Source organism: Vipera ursinii, assembly GCF_947247035.1.
Source record: "Vipera ursinii genome assembly, chromosome: 1".
NCBI classification, from domain to species: domain Eukaryota; kingdom Metazoa; phylum Chordata; class Lepidosauria; order Squamata; family Viperidae; genus Vipera; species Vipera ursinii.
In genome coordinates, this window is record NC_139512.1 from 238,273,683 (window position 1) to 238,301,186 (window position 27,504).

A 27,504-nucleotide genomic window follows, 5' to 3' on the forward strand; every position below is an offset into this window, starting at 1 on the left:
AAAGGGTTTGAACTCCATACAGCAACAGCTGCTTACCAACAACTGACAAATCCCAAATAGGATGAAACCAGGCTCATGGTTTCTGCACGCTTCCAAGCGGTCAATATAATTGGCTGAACCATGTTGCTGCTTCCATTTTTTATTCTTTATTACTGCAAAACCACTCTCCTATGTTTGCTAAATGTTGTTTATAGGTTTGTGCAGATTAATAGTGAACTCTTTTTTTTTGCATTTTAATAATGTACATTCTTTTAATAAAAAATTCTGAAGCTAGAGTACTCAAGCTATGTTGTGCACTAATGCTCACATTCAACTTGATCTGAACAAAGGGAAATAGTGGGAAGAAATTTGTCCTTCACCCCTACACCTTGCATTTGAACAAAGCGGGTTTTTCCCCCCTGTCCAAGCACTAGCAGACAGCAAGCTAGAGGTCTCCAAGACTCATTCACTCTGTTAGCCATCCATACTTTGGTAAGATGGGGAAGATATATGAAGGAACTTTGCTATTTCATAAACAGAATAAGAAAGGTATATTAACAAATCCCACTCATCTTCCTTATAGGTAAACTCTGAATCAAAAATCTCTCAAAATGTGTACCCCTTAACTTGTAATTTTAATATATTAGCTATTTGGATAATTAAAAGCATAATTCATATGTATTTACATTAGTGAGAAATAAGCATTACTGGTAAGAAGCATTTTAAATTAGTATTTTATAATTCTAGTACAACCTTTTGCTTCCTTTCTTTCGGTTTCCTTTTCTTTGGAGATGATGGACCATCTTTATCTTCAATACCTTTTTTCCTTTCTTTTCTGATTTGTTTTTGTCTCTGTTTTTCAGGACCTTCTTCATCTTCTGAACTGCTCTCTACTTTCTTAGTCTTAATTTTAGGAACTTTCTTTGGTGGTTGCAAATTAATTCCAGCATCTGCTGTCCAGTCCGAGTAATCACTAGAATAATCACTAGAAGTGAAATAATGAATCAATACATAAATATGCAATGATGTGCAAATTTAATATACATCCAAAAAAAATTACCTATCGGTTTTCAATACTGAAAAACTAGCTAGGCATACTAGGATGAAACAAGTAAATTTTGTCGTAGTTCTTCTGGAATTTGAATGCATTTAGATGAAAAGCATTGAACAAATGTTACTTGCAACTTCATACAGAACCATAAGCTATAATTGTAAGCTTAAACCAGGTAGGCCAGAACTAAAATAATCATAAAAAGAATTACCTAATAATAAAATGTTAATTTGATACTCTTAACTCATCAGGTGCTCTAATTATTTATTACTTCTATACTCCCAAGAAGGGAATTTTGAAGTCAGTATTATCACAAAGAAAACATTTTTTCATTCAATCTTTATTATGGTCATGGACCAGCACAAAAAATGTTTAAATTATATGACAAGCTGTTTAAAAAAAAACAAAGTTGAATGTGAAAAAGCAGGCTGTAATATAGTAGAGATGTTTTTCTCTAAAGAATGTGTTCAGGTCTGCTATTTGACAAAACAAATGTAAAAAAATTAAAGGAAAAAGAGCCACTAGCAAAATTCTTCGAACCTTTGTGCAAGGTCCAAATGTTGCTATTTAATAGGTAGCTTATAGTGTTTCCACTAAAATCAGTTACAGAAAAAACTATTAAAAACAGGCTGTATATTAAAAATGTACCGCTTTAGAGCAGGGTCCCCAAACTCCGGTCCGTGGACCAGTACTGCGCTGCGTCATGCCAGCAACCAGTTCGCAGAAACAAGCAAAGCTCCATCCACGAGCTGCAGGCAGCGTATGCATGCGTGTGTGTGTGTATTTGTTTTCTGAGGTTTTCGCAGGTGTTTATATGTAGATCTTTGGTCATTCGGGTTTTTTCCCCACGTAGAATTGGAGGTAGCAGGGCAACGTTTTGATGAAATCTCATCCGTCATCCTCAGGCTGGTGACTTCAGCTTCGTTCTTCTGGGAGAAGTGTGTGATAGTGGCTGTTTTCTTCTTTTTTAAACTGCCATAGGGGGTGTGTTCTGTGGGTGGAGGCTTGGCTGTGTTCTGATGGTGTGGAGGTGTGCTCTGATTGGGTGGGGGCTTAGCTGTGTTCTGATTGGGTGGGAGTGCGTTTTGAATGGGGGCTGTGTTCTGATTGGGTGGGGATGTGTTTTGAGTGGATGGGCTGGTCTCAGCTGCCAGCCTTAGACCTGAACTGGTGAGTTGTGCTGCTTTTGTTCGGCTCTGTGTTTGTGGTGGTGTCATGTTTTTATAGTGGGTGTCAGTTTACTTATTGTGCGGTTTGGAGGGGTTTAAAGTGGCTAATGTTGCAGCTGTAGTTATGTTTCTGTTTTGTGGTTGTGTGTCGTTATCGTTGTGGGTTCGGATTTGCTTTTTGAATGGTTGTGTGGTGGTGATGTCATGTGATGTTATCATGAGTTTGGGTCTGGTATCATTCTTGGTGGTTGGGACTCGTCTGTCAATCAAGGCGGGTTTCCAAATGGCTGGTAGGCGAGAGGTATCATCTCGTTTGTTCACGCTGTGGGGGGATTTTTCTATCTCGATGGCTTCTCTGATTATCCTGTAGTTAAAATGTTCAATTTTGGCGATAGTTCTGGTTTTTTTTAAATCAATTTCGTGTCCAGTGGCTTTAAAGTGTTGGAACAGGGATGAAGTTTGTTCTCCCTTTCTGAGTGAGTTCCTGTGCTCTTCAATGCGTGCACTTATCCTTCTGTTGGTCTGTCCGATGTATGTGGTGGGGCAGGTGGTGCATGGGATTTCATATACTCCTTGGTTTTCTAACCCAATTATGTCAAAGCCAAGCCTCCACCCACAGAACACACCCCCTCTGGCAGTTTAAAAAAGAAGAAAAAACAGCCACTATCACACACTTCTCCCAGAAGAACGAAGCTGAAGTCACCAGCCTGAGGATATATATATATATATATATATATATATATATATATATATATATATATATATATATATATATATATATATATATATATACCGTATATACTTGAGTATAAGCCGAATTTTTCAGCCCACTTTTTGGGCTGAAAAATTCCACTTCGGCTTATACTCCAGTCAACAAAAAAAACTGCGCGGAGGAACGGAGACCTGCCGACGTTTGGGGAGGTTTGGGCGCCTCCCCAAACCTCCCCAAACCTCGGCAGGTCTCCGTTCCTCCGCGCAGACCTGCCGACCTTTGGGGAGGTTTGGGCGCCTCCCCAAACCTCCCCAAACCTCGGCAGGTCTCCGTTCTTCCTGCCGACCTTTGGGGAGGTTTGGGCGCCTCCCCAAACCTCGGCAGGTCTCCGTTCCTCCGCGCAGACCTGCCGACGTTTGGGGAGGTTTGGGCGCCTCCCCAAACCTCCCCAAACCTCGGCAGGTCTCCGTTCCTGTTTGGGGAGGTTTGGGCGCCTCCCCAAACCTCCCCAGGTCTCCGTTCCTCCGCCCCCTGCCAGCCTGCTTCTTTCCGCTGTGGAAAGAAGCAGGCAGGCAGGGCACAGAGGAACGGAGACCTGCCGACGTTTGGGGAGGTTTGGGGAGGTGCGCGCGCACCTCCCCAAACCTCCCCAAACCTCCCCAAACTTCGGCAGGTCTCCGGGCGGCGGCTTGGGAGAGGTGCGCGCGATCCTGGAAGCACCGAAGCAAGTCCTCGGTAAGCTCTGGGCGGTCTCTTGCTTCGCGTCTCCTGAGGGAAGGGGGGGCGACTGGAGCAGGCGTGTTTCCTCGCCTGCTGGGCACCGCGATTTGCCCGGGGAACGCACGTGGAGCGAGGAAGCGGACAGCCAGGGCTTCCCGGAGAGCCAAGGCCACACAGGGTATTCCTGTGTATTCAGGCTTGCAAAATGGCGGATCGAGCCTCTGCTGGCGGCAGAGGCTTGCAGAACGGCGGATCGGCTTATACTCGAGTCAACAACTTTTTCCAGTTTTTGGGGGTGAAATTTGGGGTCTCGGCTTATACTCGAGTCGGCTTATACTCAAGTATATACGGTATATATATATATATATATATATATATATATATATATATATATATATATATATATATATATATATATATATATATATTACACTTACACACACACACACACACACACACATAATGTACAGCTTCAGTGGTTCTTGAAAATATTGTGTAATTTCAGTGTTTCATTTACTCACAAAAGAACGCTGTACACCATTTTTAGTAATGGGAAAACTGTTTGTATCTCAGAGTTGTTTTAAATATTCTTAACACATTCTTAACCTGGGAACTGCCTGTATTTTTCAACGTGATGAATGAAAATGTAATGATATATATCAACACAAAGTCCTAGAGATAGATATTCAGAAGGGAGTTTAACGATGACCCTTTCCTGTCTCACATGTCATTCCAAAGGACTTTCCTATCTTCAAGGTGAACAGGAATGAGGCAGCTCCCATTGGGAAGAAGTGGTGAAAAAGATACCTGTACACATACAGTCTTTTGTTTTTTACTGGATTCTTTCTTCCATAAGTTTCTTAAACTCCTTGTTATTCGTTACTCAAAGTATATTTTATGAATCGGAACAATTAACATACATCTTAGCATTTAAATCTCACATTTAAGTTCAAACAGCATAGTTCCTGATATTCAGTCACTTACCTAGAACTACCATCACTATGCCATGCTTTTCTTTCATCTTCTGATGTTCCACCACTGGCAATAACAATTTCTCCTTCCTAAGAACAATATAATATTCAGACATTTCTTCTGACATGCTAAGACTTCCTTCTTTAAAAGTAATGAAGGACTTTTAATTGCTTTAATAAATGAATTAATGATTAAGAATCAGTTATTCAGCGACTTCATTTCACTCAATTTTGATGCCACTTTGAATGGCTCACAACCCCCCCCCAACAAAATACAATAAAATAGTTGAGTTAAAAAAGTTGTCCATAAAACAATTTTCTTGAAAACTAAGATCTAACCAAACACTGGCTCTTTAATTGCTACCCACAGAATCACAACAGGTAATTATTAGTATAGAAAAGCTAAAAAGGTTTGGAACCAGAGTATCGGTAAGGCTACCTTCTTTGTTATAAATTTGAGTATAACACCAAAAAAATGCCATTTCAGAAGAAGCACTCCCTACATATTTTTGAACCTGCAATAAAAGGTTCCGTAGCACTGAAATGTTCATATTATATGTGATTGCTGAATTCTCTTTTATATCGTTTGGGATTTTGCTTCTTTAGTTTTATGACTTAATTACAATATTTTTAGTTTAAATCACCATAACTACCTGTCCAGTTATATGATCAATAAGTAAGTCTGTTAAAGGAAGTCAAGTTTTCCACGATTGGTATTAAGAAAACAAAATGTCTTCGAGCGTTTGCTAAAAAGCTCTTCCTGAAAAGTTAAAGTTACACTTAATATATGTGATGGACAGATCTAGAAACATTAGCTAATGTTCAGGAAATGTTATCTTTAAGAAAGGAGAATAAAGTAACCTCAGGAGTTATAAATGATTTTACATGCAAACAACCTAGAGTAGGGGTTCCTAAACTTTGGCAATACACCTTCCTGTAGTGTAATTTTAATCTATACACCTCCCCTAAAAATCCCAACACCAAAATGAATAATGAAAACAATATAACAAAACTTTATTTTAATAAAGACATATAAAATAAACATCTCCACACCTCCCTGGACTCTATGCAGCTCCCAAAGCCATATCTCAGTTTGGGAAACCCCTATCTACCATATCAGAACTCAATGAATAGTTATGCCCAGTTCTGAATCCAGTTCATAACATAATGTAAATGGTACTGAAATTTCATTTTTCATTCAAAATTTATATTTAGATGTTGCTTTATTTCACTGTGTAAGTCCAAAATAAACAATTATCTTTACAATTAACTACCGAATGTTAATTGATAACTGCATATATCAACTGCAAATTATTAGGTTTTTGCAGACAAAACAGCACTTTATGTTCAAAAGAACATACTAAGCTTTGAGAATTACATATGTGTTATAATGGCCATAAAGTAAGTCTTTGATTTAATTGATTAATGGAGGGAAGATGTTTAATTAGAGTCAAATATATAAACTCTGAATGTTATTTTTCAAGCCTATCTATCCCTCTGAAGCATATTCCTTTTACCCTGTCCTGCAGTCCATATTTATAACACACAAAATCCACCAATGTTTTCTGTTGTTGTATTCAGAGAACAGGATGTCACAGCCAGATGCTCTAATAGATCTAAACCATACATATCACTGCAGCAAATGGGGAAAGAGGCATTACACTGCCTTGCCTAAATAGCAATGTGATATTGGCAAACCAGAGAAAACTGTGTTTATTATTTATTATTTGTTTGGAAGATTTATCAATTGGGCTTCCTGTCTGATACATTTGAGGACTTTATGTATTATATCTGCAGTCCATTAATCCAATGTATGCTGACTAAAGGGTTTACTGTAATTTAAAATGAATTACAATATCATTCTTACCTCTGAGGAACTGCTTCCATTTTCAATGTCTTCATTTGGCCTGACAGTTTCCTCTAAGGCATATCTGGTTCGATAGTTATGTTGGTTGGCCTGTTGTTTTTTTGAATCCCCAACATCCAATACATGATCATGTGAATGGTTCTAGAAATACATAAACTGACCATTAATCAGGATCATGAAAAAACTGTGAAACAGTACAAAGGCATAGCTTACCAGTGGAGATAAAAAGGCTTTAGATAAAGTCTGTTCTCCCTTATACAGTCTGACATTAATATTACAGGCCCCTGATTAGAATTCATTAAACAACCCCCAAAAGACCAAAAATCCAAGTATAACATTAAATAAATATCTGTGAAAACATGGACCTTGTAGTGGGATAATTCCTTGTACTAGTGCTATGATTGTAGAAATTTTTACAACTTTCTATTGTCTCAAATAGTTTATCCATTTCTTAAACTGTCACTATGAATAAATATGAAAATGATACTGCAGGTAATTGAAGGACTTTTTCTCCAACCTGACAACAAAGATGTTTAAATCCTAAAGAGCTATTCAGGGCCTTTCAACATTTTTCAGTCTGAAGAACTTGTTAATTAAAAAAAAGAAAATTCCCGGAACTCCTGAGCAAACAGAAAAGTCCTAATGCTAGAAAACTATATTCAACTGAACTTTTTTCTTCTTTTTGCCCTTGTTCATTTAGGGAATCTCATCAAATTCTTATGGAATTTAGGTTCTGTGGCTTACAATTTGAAAACCCCCAACTTCCATTAGCTAACTAGGTTTTCACATAGGGCAAGAAACCCTGCTATACTAAACACCACTATTATAGATAGTTCTCTCATTTGTTCAGTCATCATTTTGAGGGTCCTGAATGACAAGTGGTCCTCACAGTAATGGCTGTTGCATGCATTTACAAGCACAGTGTGTGCTTCAACCTACCCACCCCACAACTTTGCCTTTTGGCCACCACTTGCACTGCCATCCTGCCTCCTCCATAACTAGTTCAGGTGAACTACCTTTAGCAGACAAGGCTGTTACCTTGCCACGCTTGCCATGTGCATCCTGGGGCCTGCCTGCACCTGGAGGAGGAAGCAGGAGGAAGAAGACAGTGAAGGTTGGTGAGCTGCAGCTGAGGGCAGCCAAAAGGCAGAGGGGTGGGCGTTGGGGTAATAAGCCAGTGAGAAGAGTTGAAGCAGAGGTGAGCACAGAGCCTCATCTGCTGAAGGTTGCTTGCTGGGCTCAACTAGGGAGGTAGCAGGACTGAGCCAGCAATTTGTGCAGAGCAGGAGTAGTATAAGGTCAAAGCTAGGCATGTCCAGCCTATTTCCTTTCCAGTTTATGATACAGGTAATCCTCGATTTATAACCAATCATTTAGTGATTGTTCAAAGACACAATGGCACTGAAAAAAGTTACTTTTGACTGTTTTTCACACTTACAACCACTGCAGCATCCTTATAATCACATGATTAAAATTCAGATGCTTGGCAACTGACTCCTTTATATGACAGTTGCAGTATCCTGGGGTCATATGATCACCTTTTGCAGCCTTCTGACAAGCAAAGTCAATGTGGAAGCCAGATTCACTGACTTATTGATAGCAGTGATTCACTTAACAACTGTGGCAAGAAAAATGGGGCAAAACTCACTTAAAGCCTGTCTTGCTTAGCATCAGAAATTTTGGCTCAATTGTGGTCGTAAGGACTACCTGTACTCTACATTTTTTGTCAAGAGGGCACTGCTTACTTTGGGCAAAGATGATATCTTATTTTCTCTAGGAACATGGCTTATAATGTGCTTTCTCCTCTCTTCTGCTCTGTATGTTCTTATTTCTTCTTCTCCCTTTGCTGTTCGCCATTCTTCTTGCCTACTGCAGGACAGAAATTCAAGCATTAAAGTTAACTTCAATGTAGTAGAATTACATGCATTATTTCAATTTTTGTGGCAGGAGCCACACATTTGCATCCCAATCTCTTTGAAACTATACAGCTTCATAATAATAAGTCCTACAGCACCCAATAAAAAAGTCAATAACTCAGGACTTCCGGTTTTGCTTGGTAGCAACTGGTTACGGGCTTGTCGATTCTCTGCACCCCTATGGCTAATTTTGCCCTGCCAGGGAACCCTAAATGGGTCAAAGTTGCCCTAGACAGGCAACGAAGACAGAAGGTTACTCCAGCGATTGTGGAACGGCGGCGGCCATTCCATTCGACTTGGGGAAAGCCTTCTAACCTGACAGGAAAAAGGTTGGCCGTATTGCATTGACCAGCCCAAGCTACTAGCAACTGAAATCCAAAAGCACTAACTAGCACAACTGTAAACAGCTTGAAACTGGGTGATGAATTCGATCTTCTTTTTCTATTTTACATTTAATTTCCTGGAAAAGATCCCCAAGAAGCAAAATACCTCCGAAAAGGAAGGAAGGGGATTTCTGCCCCACCCTTATACTAACGGAAACGGCGAATTAATATTTTTATGGAGGATCAAAATATATGGAAGTGAAATAGATATAAAACCTGAAACTTAAAGCTCAAATATGGATAAATCTAAAATTGTTTGAATGGTTAAGACTCTCATTTTAAAGATAATTGTTCATTTTGGAAATTGAAAAACAAATAGTTGCTGACACCTAGTGGTGGATGAAACTATGACAGCTATGACTTTAATGTAAGATTTGGCAAAAGCTAATGTGTTTGTGACCTTCAAAACTTTAACAACAAAGAATAGTTGTGACAAAAAAAGACAATAATCTGGGCTGTAGACAAAGAGAGAATTATATGTAGAAAGAACATATCAAGAAAACATAAATACTTCACAGGAGGAGATATATAGTATACTGCAACTAATTCAAACAACAATTACTTTAAATTACAAAGAAATCCAAAACTACTTTGAAAATATAAATCAATCTTTTTCCAAGTTAACTCTGCAACCCAAAAATTCCCAGAAAACAACACAGAAGGAGATAAATGGATATAGAATTGAAAATAGAGTCTTAAAGATGGAAATTAACAAAACAAGGAAACATGATTTAATCCTAGTGGAAAAAAATTCATAAGTAGTGGAAAAAACAACTTATCCCTTAAGACTACAAAATAAATTTAAGGACAAGAAAACAGATTGGATAAAATGGACTGTAGAGATGTCAGGAACATAGGAGAGAAAGGAAATGTTAAGAGAAGTGGAGAGAAAGAAAAAGATTTTCAACAAACATGGAAAGGCAGAAGTCCCGTACAAAGACACTTCTCCTGATTTACTTTTTATATCTACAGCAACATTTACGAACATATGGGAAAACATTTTGATTCAGCAAAATACATTAAGAAAGACACTGGGCAAAAGAAAAAGACTAAAGTGAAAACTAAGAAAATAGATGATGGGACTTACCAGAGAGAATACTTAAAAAAGAAACATTTGTTTGAATATGGTTAAAGAAATAGAAAAGTTTTGGAATATATATGTCACTCTAAGAGGGAAGAATTCTCTAAATATAATATAATATGCTTTTTTCCCTTTTTTGTTCTCTTTCTTGATATGAGTAATATAAAAAAGTTTAAAATGACTTAGATAAAGGAAATGTTTTAGATATTTAAATGTGATTGAATTTAACAAAATTATAATGGATAAAAAATGTTTTGAATAAGAATTAAAGTACTAGATGACTAGATGTATTAAATGGAATGTTTAAAGATTAAACATACTTTTAATTATGGTTAAAAATAAGAAATTTAGGAAATAAATATGTATTAGCTTAGGAGGGTTATATATTCTAAGTAGTATGTTATTTTTTATGCTTTTTTACTTTTGCTTTTCTTTCCTTTTTATCTATTCCTTAAGAAATGTAAAAGTGTGAGATGGAAATATAGATTTAAATTTTTAAATGTAATTAATTTTTGAGAAAATCTTAACCAGTAAGAATATCTAGAATTTGGTGAGAGAAACAAATTAAAATAAGGACTGTAACAGGAGCTATGATAAGGCAACCAGAATGATTGGATAGAAAATAGATATTATATTGATGTGATGTGGTTATTATTTTTAGGACTATTGGGAAAAAAATATATTTAATTGTTATCTATCAAAACAATAAGAATTGTATTACCGTAACTCAAATGTTTGCAAAAGAGGATATTTTGGGAAAAGAGGAAATCAACTAAAACTATCAACTTCTCCTTCGGGAGAAGGACGGTATAAAAATTAAATAATAATAATAATAATAATAATAATAATAATAATAATAATAATAATAATAATAATTTATTATTATTATTATTATTATTATTATTATTATTATTATTATTATTATTATTATTGTGTGGATTATGGATTATAGAAATCAATTGCTAGTGATTGTTTTACAAATATAACCCAGACAACACACTGTTCACCAATTATTAAGTGATTTGTTTTTTAAAAATCAATAAAATATATATTAAAAAGTGCCAATAACTCAGCATCTCTTCCCTTATAACCACTGATACGAACTATCCAGTAAGTGAGAAGAACCATTGTAGAACAGTGCCTCTAAATCCCTGATTTCGTAGGTGATCCAAAAGGAAACCATGAATGATGGCATCAAAGGCCAGCTTCAGCAGAACCAGGAGTGTGTACTACATTAATTCAGACCCAACCAACATAGTCAGTATAGTTTCCATCTCAGGCCTAGACAAAAACCCCAAATGAAATTCACAATTCACCTCTTCTACTCTGACATCTTCTCAATAAAGTTTTCTATATAAGAAAGACTGGATACTGAAAGATGTCAAATGTGGCTGGATCCAGGGAAGGCCTTTTAAGGAAATAACATACCACTCTCAAATCCAATGGTATCACCTCCTTCAAAAAGGCATTGCCATTCTCGAACAACCATCCACCAACCATCAGGAAAACAGCCCCCTTTATCCATGAGAAAGAAAAGTCAAGTAACCTCAAAAATTAAAAAAATGCAGTGTAAAAAGGCATGAAATCTACTTGCTCATTTCTTGCTAAGAAGTTGATAGATACTTCAGCAGCCAGCTGATATAATAAAGTAAAAAGTATGAATGCACCACTTCCCTTATTACTTCATCTGAAGCCTAATCTTGGGCTCATGCCCATGCTCACTCAAATGCATTTTTTGCATTTCTCCATCAGTACTCTAGGCCATTTCTACTCCTGGAGTTCCAAGGAGCCATCCAACATCAGCAAACAGTAAGAAATTATTAAGGAACAATCACATCGACAGGTTACTTCTTGTGGCTAACCAGGCAAATAACATAGGATAAAGCATACTGTGAAATCTAGTATTAATTTTGTGCTTGTTAAACAGAATGTTTATTAAGACTTACATTTAAGCACAGAGAGAAATAAATCAGATACAATTCCAGTATTATGGGTGGATTGGAAAAAAAAATTCTGCCTGGAACAGAGGAGAGCTGTTATGTGTTGCCCCAACATAAAGAAACCATCACTTTTGTTCATAATGTAAGCTTACAAATATAATGCCATTAGATTCATCTATTACCTAGATACTCCTGCTGATAATTCTGGCACTACAACCCTTCGACTCCATGCTACCAGATCCCGTTCAGTTGCTATTTCACTTCTTGGGGCATTGCTATGCATCTGTCGAACTCCTTCAATTTGCCCACTGCGTCTTAATCCTACATTTGGTGGTGAATGCACTTCTGAGGTAGAGTTTACTAAGCATAAACAGAGACAATAAAACAGAAATGAATATTTTTAAACACTGTATTAAGTAACCAAGAGGAAATTTAAAACTGTTACTAATTACATTGTTTTTGTGAGCAAATGTCTTAATAAACACACATATATTTTATTGCAGAATGATTTAAATGCCATCACTACTAGGTTAAAATACTATTTCCATGATAAAATCAAGTCAATCTACTAGATCGGTGATTTTCAAACTTGGCAACTTTAAGATATGTGGACTTCAGAATTTCCCAGACAGCATGAATTCTGAGAGTTGAAGTTTATAAAACTTAAAATTGCCAAAGTTGAAATATACTATATTAAATTATTCCAGTTAATTAAACAAGGATTTTTTTACCTCTGCCAATTCTATTTGTATTACTGTTTCCAACCTCTCCAGACCGACGTTGATCTTGTTCTTGTTGAAGTCTCTGTATCATGCTATCCAAAGGACTAACTTGTTGACTCAAAACTTGATTCAGTCCTGTTAAAAGTAGAATTTGGATAATATAAAATATATTTTATACATTTAAAGTGCACATAGTCTATAATAATGCCTAAAGTCTATAAGAGTTCAACTGTTCAATACATTTATTTGGAATGAAAGTTTTTATCGTAATTCATGTAAAATTACACAATCCACATTAATTCAATTCATGCTCCCTAAAATTAACAGCACTGTCTTCAACATTTGAGTTTGTATTTCCTTAAGGTCATGCAAGCTATGCAGGCTGTTTTGTTACATGTTTATCTATATGCAAATAGACCTTTTTTTCTTCGATGTTGGACTGATTCAGTTGAATTCACAAAGGCATAATAACTCTAGATCTGAGTTCCTGATATAATTTGCAGTGTAATGTGCAATGGTTCAGATCTTCCACCTGTGAATTATCACAAATGAATAAATGACGTGTAATTTCAAATCCTTTATATCTTACATCCAAATAAGCTGTTGGCACTGTTTGAAACTGAAGTTCTACAAAACCTTGTCTCAGGAAGTGGGATATAAGTCTGTAAGTAAAATTACACATGCCCTTTATCTATTTTAAGAAAAAATAATTAATCTCTCAATAAAGTATGCTAATTTATATCATTCAACAGTTCCTGTTCTAGTGAAAATTGTGGAGAAAGTGTTAAATAGTTATAGGCACAAATCCATTACAAAAATGTTCATTCCTTCATATGTCAAAACGTTAATTAATCATGTACTTGTTATTTACACACTGGAGAAAATGAACACAATTTCCCCAAAACTACTTCTTTAATACCACTAAATTAATACTTATTAACATTGATTATGTTAATTTTCTCTTTCATAAACACTAGAGAAGAGATTATGAATAAGAAACTTGCCATTTCTTTCAATGGCCCATTTAGAAATACAAAGAAGGCTGGTGAGAAGGTAACCGTATTTCTTATGTCTCAGCATTTGGTCATGCTACCCACATGACCGCGGACTATGCTGGCTCCTTCAGCTGAGAAACGGAGATGAGCATCACCCCCTAGAGTCACACAACTGGACAAGGGAAACATTTACCCTTTGCCTTTATTCTTATGCCTCTGGAACCGAAGCTGGTAAGAATGCTAAAAAGCCCCCCTCAAAAATCTTAGAAAACAGTCAGGTACTGTACAAAGTTAGAAGTTGTACGTACCTGAGGAAGTTACCCCCATCTGAGGTATAAGCTGTTCCTCTCTACAATTTTCCCGTCCTGGAACTAATCTCTGAAATCTTGATGGGTGAGGGTTACCATCAACGTCAACCAAAAATGGAGGTGGCATGAGATGTGGTGCCTGTTGCGTCTGCTCATCCAGTACAAAATTATTGGCATCACGAATCAGAGGCCGATAATCACTGTGAAAGAACATCTGATCTGCTATCTGTAAATTTAAAAAAATAAAATTATAGACTATATATAATTGAAAGTTTAGCAATGTATATTTGCGAATCAACATTAAAATAGTTACATATTGCTAAAGTGACCTTTTCTAGATAACTTTCTTTTGTAAAAATCAAATCTAGATAAAATTTAAGAAGTGATTGAATAAAGACTGCCATCAGTTCAAAAAACTGCTAATTATAGAATAGCAGCTGAATTAATTACACAGTTCTTTTAGAAAATAGTTTTAAAGTTGCAATTATGTATTTGAGAGCCATGGTTCACGAAGACAATGAGAAATGCTTCTGCACAGGGATATATAAATAAATACTTACTAATTCTCCATAAAGATATAGACTTGGTTAGTAGAAAAAATTCTTCCTAGTGAGGTCCTTTTTCACATCTTTCTTAGTATCTTAATTATTTTATAATGGAATGATATATCTGACATTAAAAACAGTACATTAAAAAAATTCTACCAAGAAAAATATAGCCGAATGATATAAGTGATATAATAGATCTTACACCTAATACTGTAGATGAATTATAATTACTTATCATTTTTTCAAAGTTTCAATATAAATGCAGGTAAAACTAGCTCTCTAAAAATGTTTTTGTAATTCAGAGTTGGCATATTTAAACAATAATCAAAGTTTTTAAATTTTGGTTAGTGTTATTATATTAGCATTAGTTATCCTAAGAAATTAAATGGGTAGCCAATGAAAGAAATTCAAGCTATTATGTTTTCCATAGTTGCAGATTTTTTGAGCAAAATCGAGTTTCTAAATTATTGTTTTAACTTTTACAGATCTAGACATTTTGAATTAACTATGTCATTAAAAAGAAATCAATAAAAGTTCAGTTTCCAAGATAGGAGGAAAATATTTTATATACAAGGATGTGATCTTTTTATAACAAAGGTTAAAAACAGTTAGAAATTTTTGAAATCCTCTGTGCATAACACATTCAGGCAATTCTTCATAAACTGAGGGCAGAAGAGAGGTCCTGATTAATTCTTGATTCTTTTTGGAATCAAGTTGGAAGGATTTTATACTTGGGGATTTATTTGCATGTTTACATATTTTTGCTCCTTTCAAGAAGCTGAGAATCCAGAGTGTCAGTCAGACTGGAGGTCAGAGAATGTTTGATTTAGAATTGGAACCTGATTCTTCCAATCATCTTATTTCTGCACTAGAAGATCAATCAATTTGTGAAAATATTTAAAATTCTTTTTATTTTTGAAACTGTCCTAAAATATCATTAGTAATTCTTTTTTTTATAGTTTGAAGGTACTAAGGCAGTCCTTGACTTATGACCATTTGTTTAGCATTCAAAATTATGACAGCACTGAAAAAACACTTATTCCCCCTGCCTTAAAGTTATAATCATTGCAACGTCCATGCAGTTATGTGATCAAAATTCCAGTGCTTGGCAGCTTGGTAAACCTATGACCGCAGGGGCACTGGAATTCCCACCACCCACCTATCTCCCCCTGATCAATGGTTTTTTGGCTGCCTTGCACAGTGGGAGTCGGCAGTGGCAGCACTGGGGCTGAAATAGAGGCCTGGGATGATGACAAGCTAGTTGAGACTGCTGAAGGCCATGGGACTCTATTTCAGGTCTGGTCTGGGTGCTGCCACTGGTGAGTGCTACTGTGCTGGTCAATCAGAAAGGGGGAGAGAAATGGAGAGTTGTAGGATCCCTGAAGTCATAAATGCTGCTGGACTGAGTGGGCAGCTGTGATTTCCTGGGGAACAGCAGCTTTGGGTTAGGCTGGAGCAGCTGAGGGTCCCTGGGGAACACTAAAGCCCCCCAACTTACAATCTGGAAACCCCTATGCTTCTTATCTGGGACTCTTGGTGTTTAAAGACCTGTAATTTTGCTTTACGACAGCAGTCAGGAGTGCTGGAATTTTGATTGCTAAGCAATGCAGACATCTCACTTTATGATCCCCCTTTACTTAGTAACCAAAATTCTGCTCTCAATTGTGGTTATAAATTGAGGAGTCTCTGTATCTTTGCAAAAGATAAGCTATCTCAAAACTTCTCACCTGATCCAAAAACTTCCCAATTTTGCTCTGAGCCAGGATAGTTTTTAAAGCAACCTCAGAAATTGAAAAATGTATTTATTATCAGAGCCAGTTTGGTCTAGTGCAGACATGTCAAACACAAGGCCCGGGGGCCGGATCCGGCCCGCGAAGTGGTTTCATGCGGCCCGCAAAGCCATCTTGGAAACAGTGAGGGAACGGCCCCCACTGCCTTGGCCCTGGCCCAGAGACCCTCCTTCTGCCAGAGACCCTCAGGTCTGTCCCACTCCTGCCCAGGCCCCCATAGGCACCCTTGATGCCAACGATGTAGAGCTGTCCACGCCCACCCAGTAGGCCATAGGCACTCTAGCCACGCCCACGCATTAGGCCACGCCCACCCTGGCCATACCCACCCGGCCCCCTGAGGGCAACCGCAATGCTGATGCGGCCCTCAATGAAATTTGAGTTTGACACCCCTGGTCTAGTGGTTGAAGCACCAGGATATAAAGCAGGAGACTGTGAGTTCAAGTCCTGCCTTAGCCATTAAAGCCAGTTGGATGACTTTGGGCCAGTAACTCTCTTTCAACCCAATTCATAAGATTGTTGTTGTAAGGAATATATGAGGAGAAAAGGGTATTGGATACAGTGGGGGGGATGATTTGATCCCCTGCTGATTTTGTACATTTGCCCACTGATAAAGAAATGACCAGTCTATAATTTTAATGATAGGTTTATTTTAACAGTGAGAGACAGAATAACAACAAAAAATCCAGAAAAACGCATTTTAAAAAAGATATAAATTGATTTGCATTTTAATGAGTGAAATAAGTATTTGATCCCCTATCAATAAGCAACATTTCTGGCTCCCAGGTGTCTTTTATACAGGTAACAAGCACTCTACTGCTCCTAATCTCACCTCTTTACCTATATAAAAGATACCTGGGAGCCAGAAATGTTGCTGATTGATAGGGGATCAAATACTTATTTCACTCATTAAAATGCAAATCAATTTATATCTTTTTTTAAATGCGTTTTTCTGGATTTTTTGTTGTTATTCTGTCTCTCACTGTTAAAATAAACCTACCATTAAAATTACAGGCTGGTCATTTCTTTGTCAGTGGGCAAATGAACCCACAGGTACCATTTCTGCGTTTGAAGATCAGAGAGAATTTTTTCTTTTCTTTTCTATACTTAAGAGCCTTTGAGGGGTCCAATCAATGAAATAGAAAAGAGAATGATTGTAAACACTTGGGTAGGGTGAAATATGCCTGAATTTAGGGCTTTACTATGTGAAACAATTTTCACATAGTTCACTTGAGATGATGAAATAGGTTTAAAATGTACCCTGAATAGTTCTGAAATTGGAATAGGTAATTCCTGCACTTCCATATATTTTGGACTACAATTTACCAAATTCCTAGACTTCAGCCAAACTGGTTGAAATTAATTAGAATTTTATTCTCAAACATTTGAAAGAGATTAAGTTGCCATCTCCAGCCTAGGACATAGAATCTTTCTAAAAGCAATGACTAAGTACTCCTGTAATGCTAGATTAAATCTAATACTTATTATTCAATATTATATAACAAAAGAATCTTGAGATGTCAGATGGAACTTCAGAAGCATATTTCATTATAAAAGAAAAAAACTAAGATTTAATTTGTAATGGAACATAATCTGAATGTAACTTTCACTCATATTGGAAATCATTTGGTTAGAACTAGCTTGTATCTCTTATGCAAAAATTACAAATTAAGCAGTTTCTTGTACAATACCTTATCATATTTGCTACTGGAACCAAACCCAAATATTAAAAGGTGTCCATGGGAATCTGTACATGCAAAATGCTGGCCATCAGGAGAGCACTTGCAGTCAAACACAGCCCCATGTCCTTGTCCTTCAATCTGAAATACAGCAGCACACTAATTAGTACTAAATACCAGAAATCTATCCCATTTTCAAGATATGACACAACCTATTAAAAAGAAAAAAATCTATTAAATAGAAACAATCAATATATCATTCATTTTTATTTGTAAATAAAATCAAGTTCCCAGAATCAGGAAACTATGTTTATATTTGATTATGTTTTTGATAGTATAAAAAACCTGAAAATTAATTAAAATTAACTATAAAGAACACTCATCAAATTAATTTTTGACCAAACATACTTCACTAAACTTATTTCAAAGTAAACATGTTTATAATCAGGCTGTTTAATTCATTATTAAAATAAGAAGCTGTAAAAGGGGGAGGGGGATCCATCCTTGGTTAATAGAACTTGGAATGGGACAATTTGCTGCAGGGCAACGCGCCATAGCCAACTTGCCACAGGATAACTCAACGTGATGTTATCTGCCACTGTTTCTTTGATATTATTTTCATTTCTGTCAATGGAAATAATGTTGAAGTAAAAGTGGTGGATAACAGTTATTCTGTGTGGAATTGTCCCTGGCAGGTTATCCCACAGCAAGTTGGCCGGAACGAGTTGTTTCACAGTGAGTTGTGGCCATAGCGAAAGGCGCAGTGAGTTATCCTAGACCACAGGTCTGCAACCCGCGGCTCCAGAGCCGCATGTGGCTCTTTCAGCCGTCTCCTGTGGCTCCTAGTCCTCTGCCATGTGCAGTCCAAAAAAAAAAAGTGGGACTAAAAAAGTTCAACCAATCAATTCAAATATGTAGGGTAGGTGCATATCTCGCCTTGGCTCCACTCTTCAGTCAAACCCTGTTCTGCGCATGCGTGCATGTACGCGCATGTGCACACATTTTTTGCGGCTCCCAGTTTTTCCTTTTGTGAGGGAACCGGTTCCGAGTGGCTCTTTCACTGTTTCAGGTTGCTGACCCCTGTCTTAGACCTAGCAGAATAGTTGCCTATTTCTTATTTTGCTTTTGTATACCTGTATGAAAACTCTATCCAGAATTCAATTATTAATAGCAATTTGCCTTTCTGGTAAAAACAAACAAACATGGAATTCTGTATAATTTACACCTGCCCAATGTTTCCAACTGCAATTAGATGGCATGTACATAGTTGGACTAGTTGTTTATTCAGTTTAACACAAGTTCTATATTTGACTGCTTGCAACTCATCTAAAGAACTCCAAATATTTTAAAAAGAATTTTACCTGATACTTATTTTCTGTTTTCCACTTCCATTAATCCAGAACAAATGGGTTTTTGTTTTTCCCTGTAACCTGTCAATCAAGCACAGGTGACCAATCACCACTCTGAACTTTCATAGCCTACTAATATTCCTAGTTGCCGATAATTTTGGTAGCAGTAAGCAAACATCTGTTCCTCCTATCTATGGAAAAGCTATGATGCAGAAATGCAGGTAAAGTGAATAAACTTTCCCTTCTATAAATCTAACTGAGCATTAAAATCCCAGGGGAAAAAATTGATAAGGAATCCTTTGTTTTACTATAGAGTCAAGGTCCTGACAAAATAAAGTGTACTAGGTTATATATTATGTCTGATGTGCATAGTCTACTAAAACCTCATGTTCTTAATATTAGATTATTTCTGAATATATAGAAGTTTGCAATAAAGTTAGGTGTGCTTCAAAGTAACAAAGATGTATTACTTCACCATATTTCTACTTGTATCAAATGGAACTGAGTTCCAAGTAATACAGTATGGATTTAGAAAAAGTTCCTATTCACTATTCTTTGCAAAGCTTGTCCATGTAATTTGTAAGGTTTGTCCATGTAGTTCCCAGTTGTGTCATGCTATGATTCAGAGACAAAAAAAATTCCCTAATATGAAGAAAAGGGCATATTTGGGTTTTTTTTCTTGTGTATCAGAAGTTCTTTTAAAAAACCCTTAAAATTGTAGCATTCTTTGCCTATAAAAAATGTTGCTGATGGTCATACATGCTTTCTTATGCAGCATCTTATGAAATGCAATTAGTTTCCTACTTTTAAATAATTTGGAGGACATGCATTACCTTATTTCAATATAGCTTCAACAAATCAATAGAATCAGAATATTTTGTTTTCTCTCATTATCTCTCTATAACAAAAGACAGGAACTGAACTGTGTTAGTTTTGTTGCTGTACACATATTTGTATAAAGGCTGTATGTGTTTTTTTGGCTATTTTGGAGTTGCAAAAAACTCATAGAAAAGTATTTCTGCAAAAAAAGTTAAAAGACCAGCTGGATCACATTATATTACTCTAATCTATAATGTGAAATTTAAAAATTATACCAAGCACCAAAATTTCAGTCCAATCTTTCACATAATTTACAACTTTGTATTGAAAACTACAGTGGATATAAAAAGTCTATACACCCCTATTAAAATGCCAGATTTTTGAGATGTAAAAAAAATCAGACCACGATAAATCACTTCAGACTTTTTTCCACTGTTAATATAACATATAGGCCATATAATTCAACTGCAAAACAAACAAATATTTTAGGGGGGTAAATAGCAATAAAAGTGTACAACAATGTTGCATAAGTGTTCATAAAGGTAAGATAAAGGTTCCCCCGCACATGTGCGCTAGTCATTTCCGACTCTAGGGGCCGGTGCTCATCTCCGTTTCAAAGCCGAAGAGCCAGCGTTTGTCTGACGACGTCTCCGTGGTCATGTGGCCGGCACGACTAGACGCCAAAGGTGCATGGAACGCTGTTACCTTCCCACCGTAGTGGTCCCTATTTTTCTACTTGCATTTTTATGTGCTTTCGAACTGCTAGGTTGGCAGAAGCTGGGACGAATAACAGGCGCTCACTCTGTTACGTGGCACTCGGGATTCGACCCGCCAAACTGCCGACCTTCTGACCGACAAGCTCAGCATCCTAACCCACACCCTCTTACAATTAGGGACGTGGCTGTGTTCAGAATTAACCAATCACATTCAAACTGATGGTAAATAGTCAGTATACATCTGCCATCAATTAAACTGATTCTGATCACTCATAAAAGTTCAGCTGTTGTAGTAGGTTTTTTTCTAACATTTACTCAGTTGCCTTTTACAGCAAAAGCCATGATATGCAAACAGTTTACAAATCATCAAAGAGCTCTCATTGTTGGAAAGAATCAGTCAGAAGGATACAAAAAATTTTTTCCAACACATTTGATATACCATATGTCAAGCTTCCAACGGACAAACTCCTCAAAGAACTCTGAGGCATTGATTAGCTTAAAAGTCTTTAATAGAGCTACATAACATCGGCAATACTTGGTTAAAGCCGAAATCTGGGTTCCCCTCCTGAGCACAATATTAAAGCATAGTTCCCTCCTTTAGTTAACCGTCATAAATCACATTCTCCAATTAGTTTGAAAGATAAGTTTTCCCTCCTTAGCTTAACCCGCCAATTCTTATTGCCTCTTATTACGTACAACCTTGAAAGTGCTCTGCTGCTGTTATTGTCTAACTAATCCTCCATACATATTCTCCCTTCCCCCTCCCATCTTCATCTAACTCTAACTCTAAAAGTGATACACAAGTAGAAATATAAAACAGCTGCTTCATCTTTTGTCAAAGCAAGAACATCCAATGTTAGCAGCATTGACACCATGTTTCCCTGAAAATATGACCTATCTTGAAAATAAACCCTAGCTTGATTTTACATGTGCGCCTAATATAAGCCCTACCCTCAAAATAAGCCCTAGTTAAAAGCTTGTGCAGCTGGCCGCCTGCCCATTCCATCTGGTTGTTTGCGGTGCCACGTGGGCTCCTGCTGGATGAGGTTGTTGGTGTTGCCACCGCGAGGTGAGACAGTGGAAAAAATAAGACATCCCTGAAAATAAGATCTAATGCCTCTTTTGGAAGCAAAAAAATATATATAAGTGGGTCTGATTTGGGGGAAAACACGGTACCATGGAACAAAGTGAAGACAGTCATCAACAAGTAGAGAAAATGTGGCACAACAGTGACATTACCAAGAACAAGATGTCCCTCCAAAATTGATTGGGAAAAAAAATAAGAAAAACTGGTTCAAGAGGCTACCAAGAGACCTACAGCAACATTGCAGCAGCTGCAGGAATTTCTGGCAAGTACTGACAACAATCTCCCATATTCTTCTTATGTCTGGGCTGTATGGTAGGGTAGCAAGATGAAAGTATTTTCTTACAAAGGAAAACATCCAAGCCTGATTACATTTTGCAAAAACCTACATCAAGTCTGACAAAAACAAGTGAGAAAATGTGTTATGGTCTGATAAGACCAAGGTTGAACTTTTTGGCCATAATTCCAAAAGGATGCTTGGCATAGTAACCAACACTGCACCTCACCAAAAGTACACCATACCAACAGTGATGCATGGTGGTGGCAATATATTTTGGGGCTGCTTTTCTCCACTGGAATTGGAGAAAATTGGTGGAAGGAGTTATGAACGGTTCCAAATATTAGTCAATTTGAACACAAAACATCTAGGCCTCTGCTAAAATGCTGAAGAGGAATTTCAACCCTCAACACAACAACCAAAGCATACCTCCAAATCAACAAAGAATGGCTTCACCAAAAGAAGATCAAAGTTTTAGAATGGCTCAGTCAAATCTCAGACCTGAATTCAATTGAAAATCTGTGGGGTGACCTGAAGAGGGCTGCTGTGCACAGATGTTCTCACAATGTAACATGTAGTACTTTTGCAAGAAAGAGTGGACAAAGATTCCCAAGGCTATATGTGGAATGCTGATAGGCTCCTACCCCAGAACACTGGATGCTGTCATAAAATCAAAAGGTGCTTCAACAAAGTATTAATTTAAGGATGTGCACACTTGTGCAAACAAGATATTGTACAATTTTTTTGCTATTGTTCTCCTTAAAGGATTTCAATTATTCGATTGAATTGTGAAGCTTCAATGTTATGTTAAAGGAAGAAAAATTCTGAAGTAATTTTTTTTTTACATCTCAAAAACCTGGCATTTTAACACAGATGTGAAGACTTTTTATATCCATTATAACTCGCATATAGTATATGAAATAGAGATGCAGAAAAATAAGGGAAGTTTAGGGCCTTTCCCCTCATCCCTTAAAATTATATGCACCCAGACATTTCTTGGATGAAAAAAAATATATAAATAAAACTGGCTAGCTTTTTTTGAAAACCCTAAAATGCAATTTTCAGTATCCTCTAGATTTAAAAAGTTATAATGTAAGAAATTGTCTTCTATCAAATTCATTACTTCATTATATCTGAATTGATTGGTGAATAAAGTTCAGGAAGAGCAGCTTTTCAGTAATAGTACACTGTTTACGGAGAAACCTTAGAAAGATTCTTAAAGTCATGAAAATAGATTTTTTATTTTTAGAAAATAAAATTGAGATATCAACAAGCTCCTTCTCTTCTACAACGATCCGTGAAACAAGAAAATTCTTGTTTCATTCTCATATTCACACAAAAGAAGAAAAGAGGTCTACATGCAGGAAACTTACTCGTGTCTCATAAGATTGACTGGATTCCACATACTTAGACCTAAACTATTTTTTTTACTTTATACTAATTTTTCTAAAAAAGTAGTGACTTACTACACTAAAATTTCAGAAACTCTTATTATAATATGATCTAATGAAATAAGTTTATAAATATAGCAGTAGTAAAGAGCGCAAGAAATGTTCATATTTTTAAAAATAAAAGCTAGGGCTCATAATAGCAGTAATTTATTGGAAAGCCGTTATTAAAATATAAAGATGTCTCTTAAGCAATATTGCCAACTTGTACTATTCTATTGCCACTAGCATAAGTAAAATGTATAGCTATACATTATAAGGGCAAGATTTTTATGTAGTGGTGTTCTCCAAAACTCTACCTATCTGTATTGACTCTAAGCATCTTGCTATTTCTTAAAACAGTAGATTTTTTCAAGAATCTACTTCTAAAGATACATTTAAAAAACAAGCAAATTTGAATCCAAATGAGTTCATGAAACATATTTCTCCTCTATAATACATTTATATTCACAGTGCTGAATTCAAAGAAAAAACCATTAAGAACATTTTTCTATTTCATATTTCAGAGTTCCTATTTTAACTGAGGTGATACTCAGAAGATCCATTTGATTGCTCAGTTTAACAAGTTTAACTTCATATGACATTTGCAATTTGAAGACGATGCATGTTTACTTGGCACATCTGGCTGACTTTACAGCTTGAAAGATAAAACTGGGTCAGGCCTGGTTAGAGCCAGAGCAATGTAAGCAGTATCACACTGCAAGCTAACTTTCTATTTGTGTTGTGTGGACATATGTTCAAAAGGGTGGTGCTTGCAGAACTGTTTTTGTCATTCTGATGAAAGCAGCAAGAGCCTACCAACACTACTAATTTAATGGGAGAGACTAACAGATGATGCAGGAGTTGTAAACCAATTTAGGAAGCAAACAAACATCCTGGAAAGAAAGTAGCAGAAACCACATCCATACTGTTGCCAAGAAAGCCATATGATTATAACCAATGAGGCACTGGGATACAAGCTTTTCATTAGGATATCCTTACTGTAAATATATTTAATGCAACAGGCCTTCCCTTCATGTGGAAATTAAATAGGAGTACAGCCTTAAGGGCAAGCGATGTCCTACAAGCTTCCTTATTAATGTGCTAATAGTACTAATTAGCAATCAAAATGTTGAATAGTTCATGTCTAAAGGAAGACTTCCCATAAATTGTACTGCTGTTTGCTACATTTAGATCAAATTTATGATAACACCCACAATCTGTAAAAGCAAAATCCTTTGATTAAAAACGTTTTTCTATTTTGCCTCTGTGTGTGTGTGTGTGTGTGTGTGTGTGTGTGTGTGTGTGTGTGTGTGTGTGAAGAAAAAAATGAAAAATGCAAACTCTTGTTAATAGCAATGAGATAAGGAGTTACCTTGTGCACCAGAAGCTTCTGCTCAATTTACAAAAACCCATTTGCTCTGATTAATAGATAGTGTACTATCCAAGGACAGTTTAAAATGATAACATTTCAACACTCTTTTAAATATGGAATTCATCAAGATACAAGCAGTATATGTACAAACTACAAAGGGGAAACATATTTCTGATTCTTTATGTCCCAGGATTAAAACTATTAGAAGTAAAACTGTTCTAGATAAATAGAACATGATTCTTTTGGTCTATTGTATCCCAGCTTAATAAGCCACAGCATGAACTATTTTTTTATGTGCACATTGAACTAATTTGCTTTATTCTTTGAACAAGCAATTGCTAATATAGGAAACCTAAACAATTTATAATATTCTGGTTCCACCTAAACCATGGCTATGAAATTCCAAAGTAGAAGTGTAAAGTCTTTGGATCTAAAGTAAACAAAGACACTATGGGTCTGGTGTAAGCACTCTCACAGTATCTGTCAACGACCCTTCAAAAGACTGCATATTTCCCTGAACTTATAAAGCCAATGCATGGGCTCAGGAAAATATGTGCTTACTCTGTATCCAATTTCTACACCACCTTTTGTTTTCTTTGGAATATAATGGTGCCAAACCATTCAACTTCCTTAGACAATTGAAGGGCCTGAGTTGTTGTGAAGTGATAAACTGTACTTTTCTGATTATATATTGTAGTTTCCTTTTGCTTATAATTATGGTTAATTATAAACATTGCTGATTGATGTACAACTTGAATGAAGACACTTTATTCAGATCTTCACAGTGAATAAGGGAAACTATGAAGCTCCTCATAGTGATGGGGGAGGGCTTCACAACTTTTTCCACAATTTCTTTCTGAAGGCCCAAGGGATCTTTACATTTGTTCTCATTTAATCCAAGCTATAAACTAGATCTGAACAGTCTGAGGGTTAAATATACATAACAGGATGGGCTGTCACAAAAGTTTAAGTACTATACTATCATCTAAAGCCATTATTCCTCATTTTGCACATTCCAGATATTCAGGAAATTTTGGGAAAACACAAAATTAGAGGTAGCTTTTCTGATCTACTTGCATATATCTTATTACCCAAGTGATAAAGAGGAGCTCCATCTCAATTTATTAATAATAGTAATCCTAAGAATAAAATTTAATTCTGCTCCTCTTTATCACTTGGGTAATAAGATAAGTTACATTTTTACTTGCTTACTATGAATGCTTAAACATTTACCACACAACTCTATCATTTTGTATTAGATTAATAACAGATAGAACAAGCTTTGGTAACATACTAATATAAATAATATATTTACCATATTGAAGTAAGAACGAATTTTTGTTCCCTTTGCCAAATCCCATACTATAACATTTCCATCATGACCAGCAGAGAAGAGAACCCTGGGATCAAAAGGGTGACTTTCAAGTACAAATACTTCATCCTCATGACCCTAGAATAATTTTTTTAAAAGTTAGAAATAAAATTTAGTTGACGACATTGAATCAATTTACTAAAACAAAAAATATCCATCCATCCATCCAATCAATTAATCAATCAAAGAAGGGATAATGCAGCACTGAAGAATAGAAGAAAACAATTGTGGGATTTTGCTACTTCCAATATACAAATTTTGATCAACAAAATGCTGTTCAGTCCAGCAAGAACTGTAGGAACTTCAGCTTTTGGAACTACTAGAATATAATTAAACAGTAGGATTTCTAGTAGAGAATGTTCTTTGAATCCTCAACTATAACCTGATATTACCCCACTTTGGCTGTCCTACCAGCAGGAATGTCTAAACAAACAGAAGAAATCTATCAATAGTTGAATAACTATGTAAACTACAATTCCCTAAACAGTTTCTCTAGTAAAAGGACAGAATTTGAAACCAGGCCTCCAGTTTAAGGATTCAAATTCTCATCCCCTGCAAGGCTTCCCAATTCATATAATTATTCCTGCTGCCAAGAACAACCAAAAAGAATCAAATGAGCAGTGTACATTAACATGTTTATTTGACTACAATAAACTAGAATTTGAAAGAATGCTTGTTTATCATTACATGTAAATTAGCTTTTGCCTCCAATATATACAATATCTTAAAATGTTTATTTTCATGCATAAACACATACATTGAATTGTTAAGATTATCATATCTGCAAAACTCAAGAATGTATTACGTGTTTTTAAAAAAGATTTTACTGTATATTTTGAAATTTAAATTCTATACTAAGTATATAACCAAAACACCTCAATTTTAACCAATTATCAATACTGTAGGAAGACAGAGCTATTTCCAGAAAGTAACTGATCCTATTGTTTCGTTACCAGTAAAACATGAGTAAGTTGACCAGTGAAGGAATTCCAAACTTTCAAAGTCATGTTATTAACTGCAGTAATAACAGAGTTGTCATGACGGTCCCATGCCACCATAGTGACTTTCAATTTTGTGATTTTGTCTTCTACTCCTTGTAGGGCTTGCCTACAATAAAGAAGTAACAGAACACAGAAACATTATAACAATGAGAAAATTTCCAACATATAGTTAAAGATTATTTTAAAAGTTTTAGTGGATGACTATAGCATGCCTATCAATATTAGGAATGAGATACAATGGACAGGAAAATCACCA

General features: G+C 36.1%; 1 protein-coding gene across 1 annotated transcript in view; it reads right to left on the reverse strand.

Moving 5' to 3' along the window:
- The window catches only part of PHIP (PHIP subunit of CUL4-Ring ligase complex), an 88,732-nt gene that overhangs the window by 30,465 nt on the left and 30,763 nt on the right, over positions 1-27,504 (reverse strand). The window contains 10 exon segments of the mRNA XM_083376962.1: positions 733-964; positions 4,616-4,692; positions 6,470-6,610; positions 8,215-8,338; positions 11,972-12,149; positions 12,521-12,646; positions 13,815-14,040; positions 17,841-17,969; positions 26,191-26,325; positions 27,201-27,354. Of these exon segments, the coding sequence (XP_083233088.1) occupies positions 733-964; positions 4,616-4,692; positions 6,470-6,610; positions 8,215-8,338; positions 11,972-12,149; positions 12,521-12,646; positions 13,815-14,040; positions 17,841-17,969; positions 26,191-26,325; positions 27,201-27,354 (1,522 nt within the window).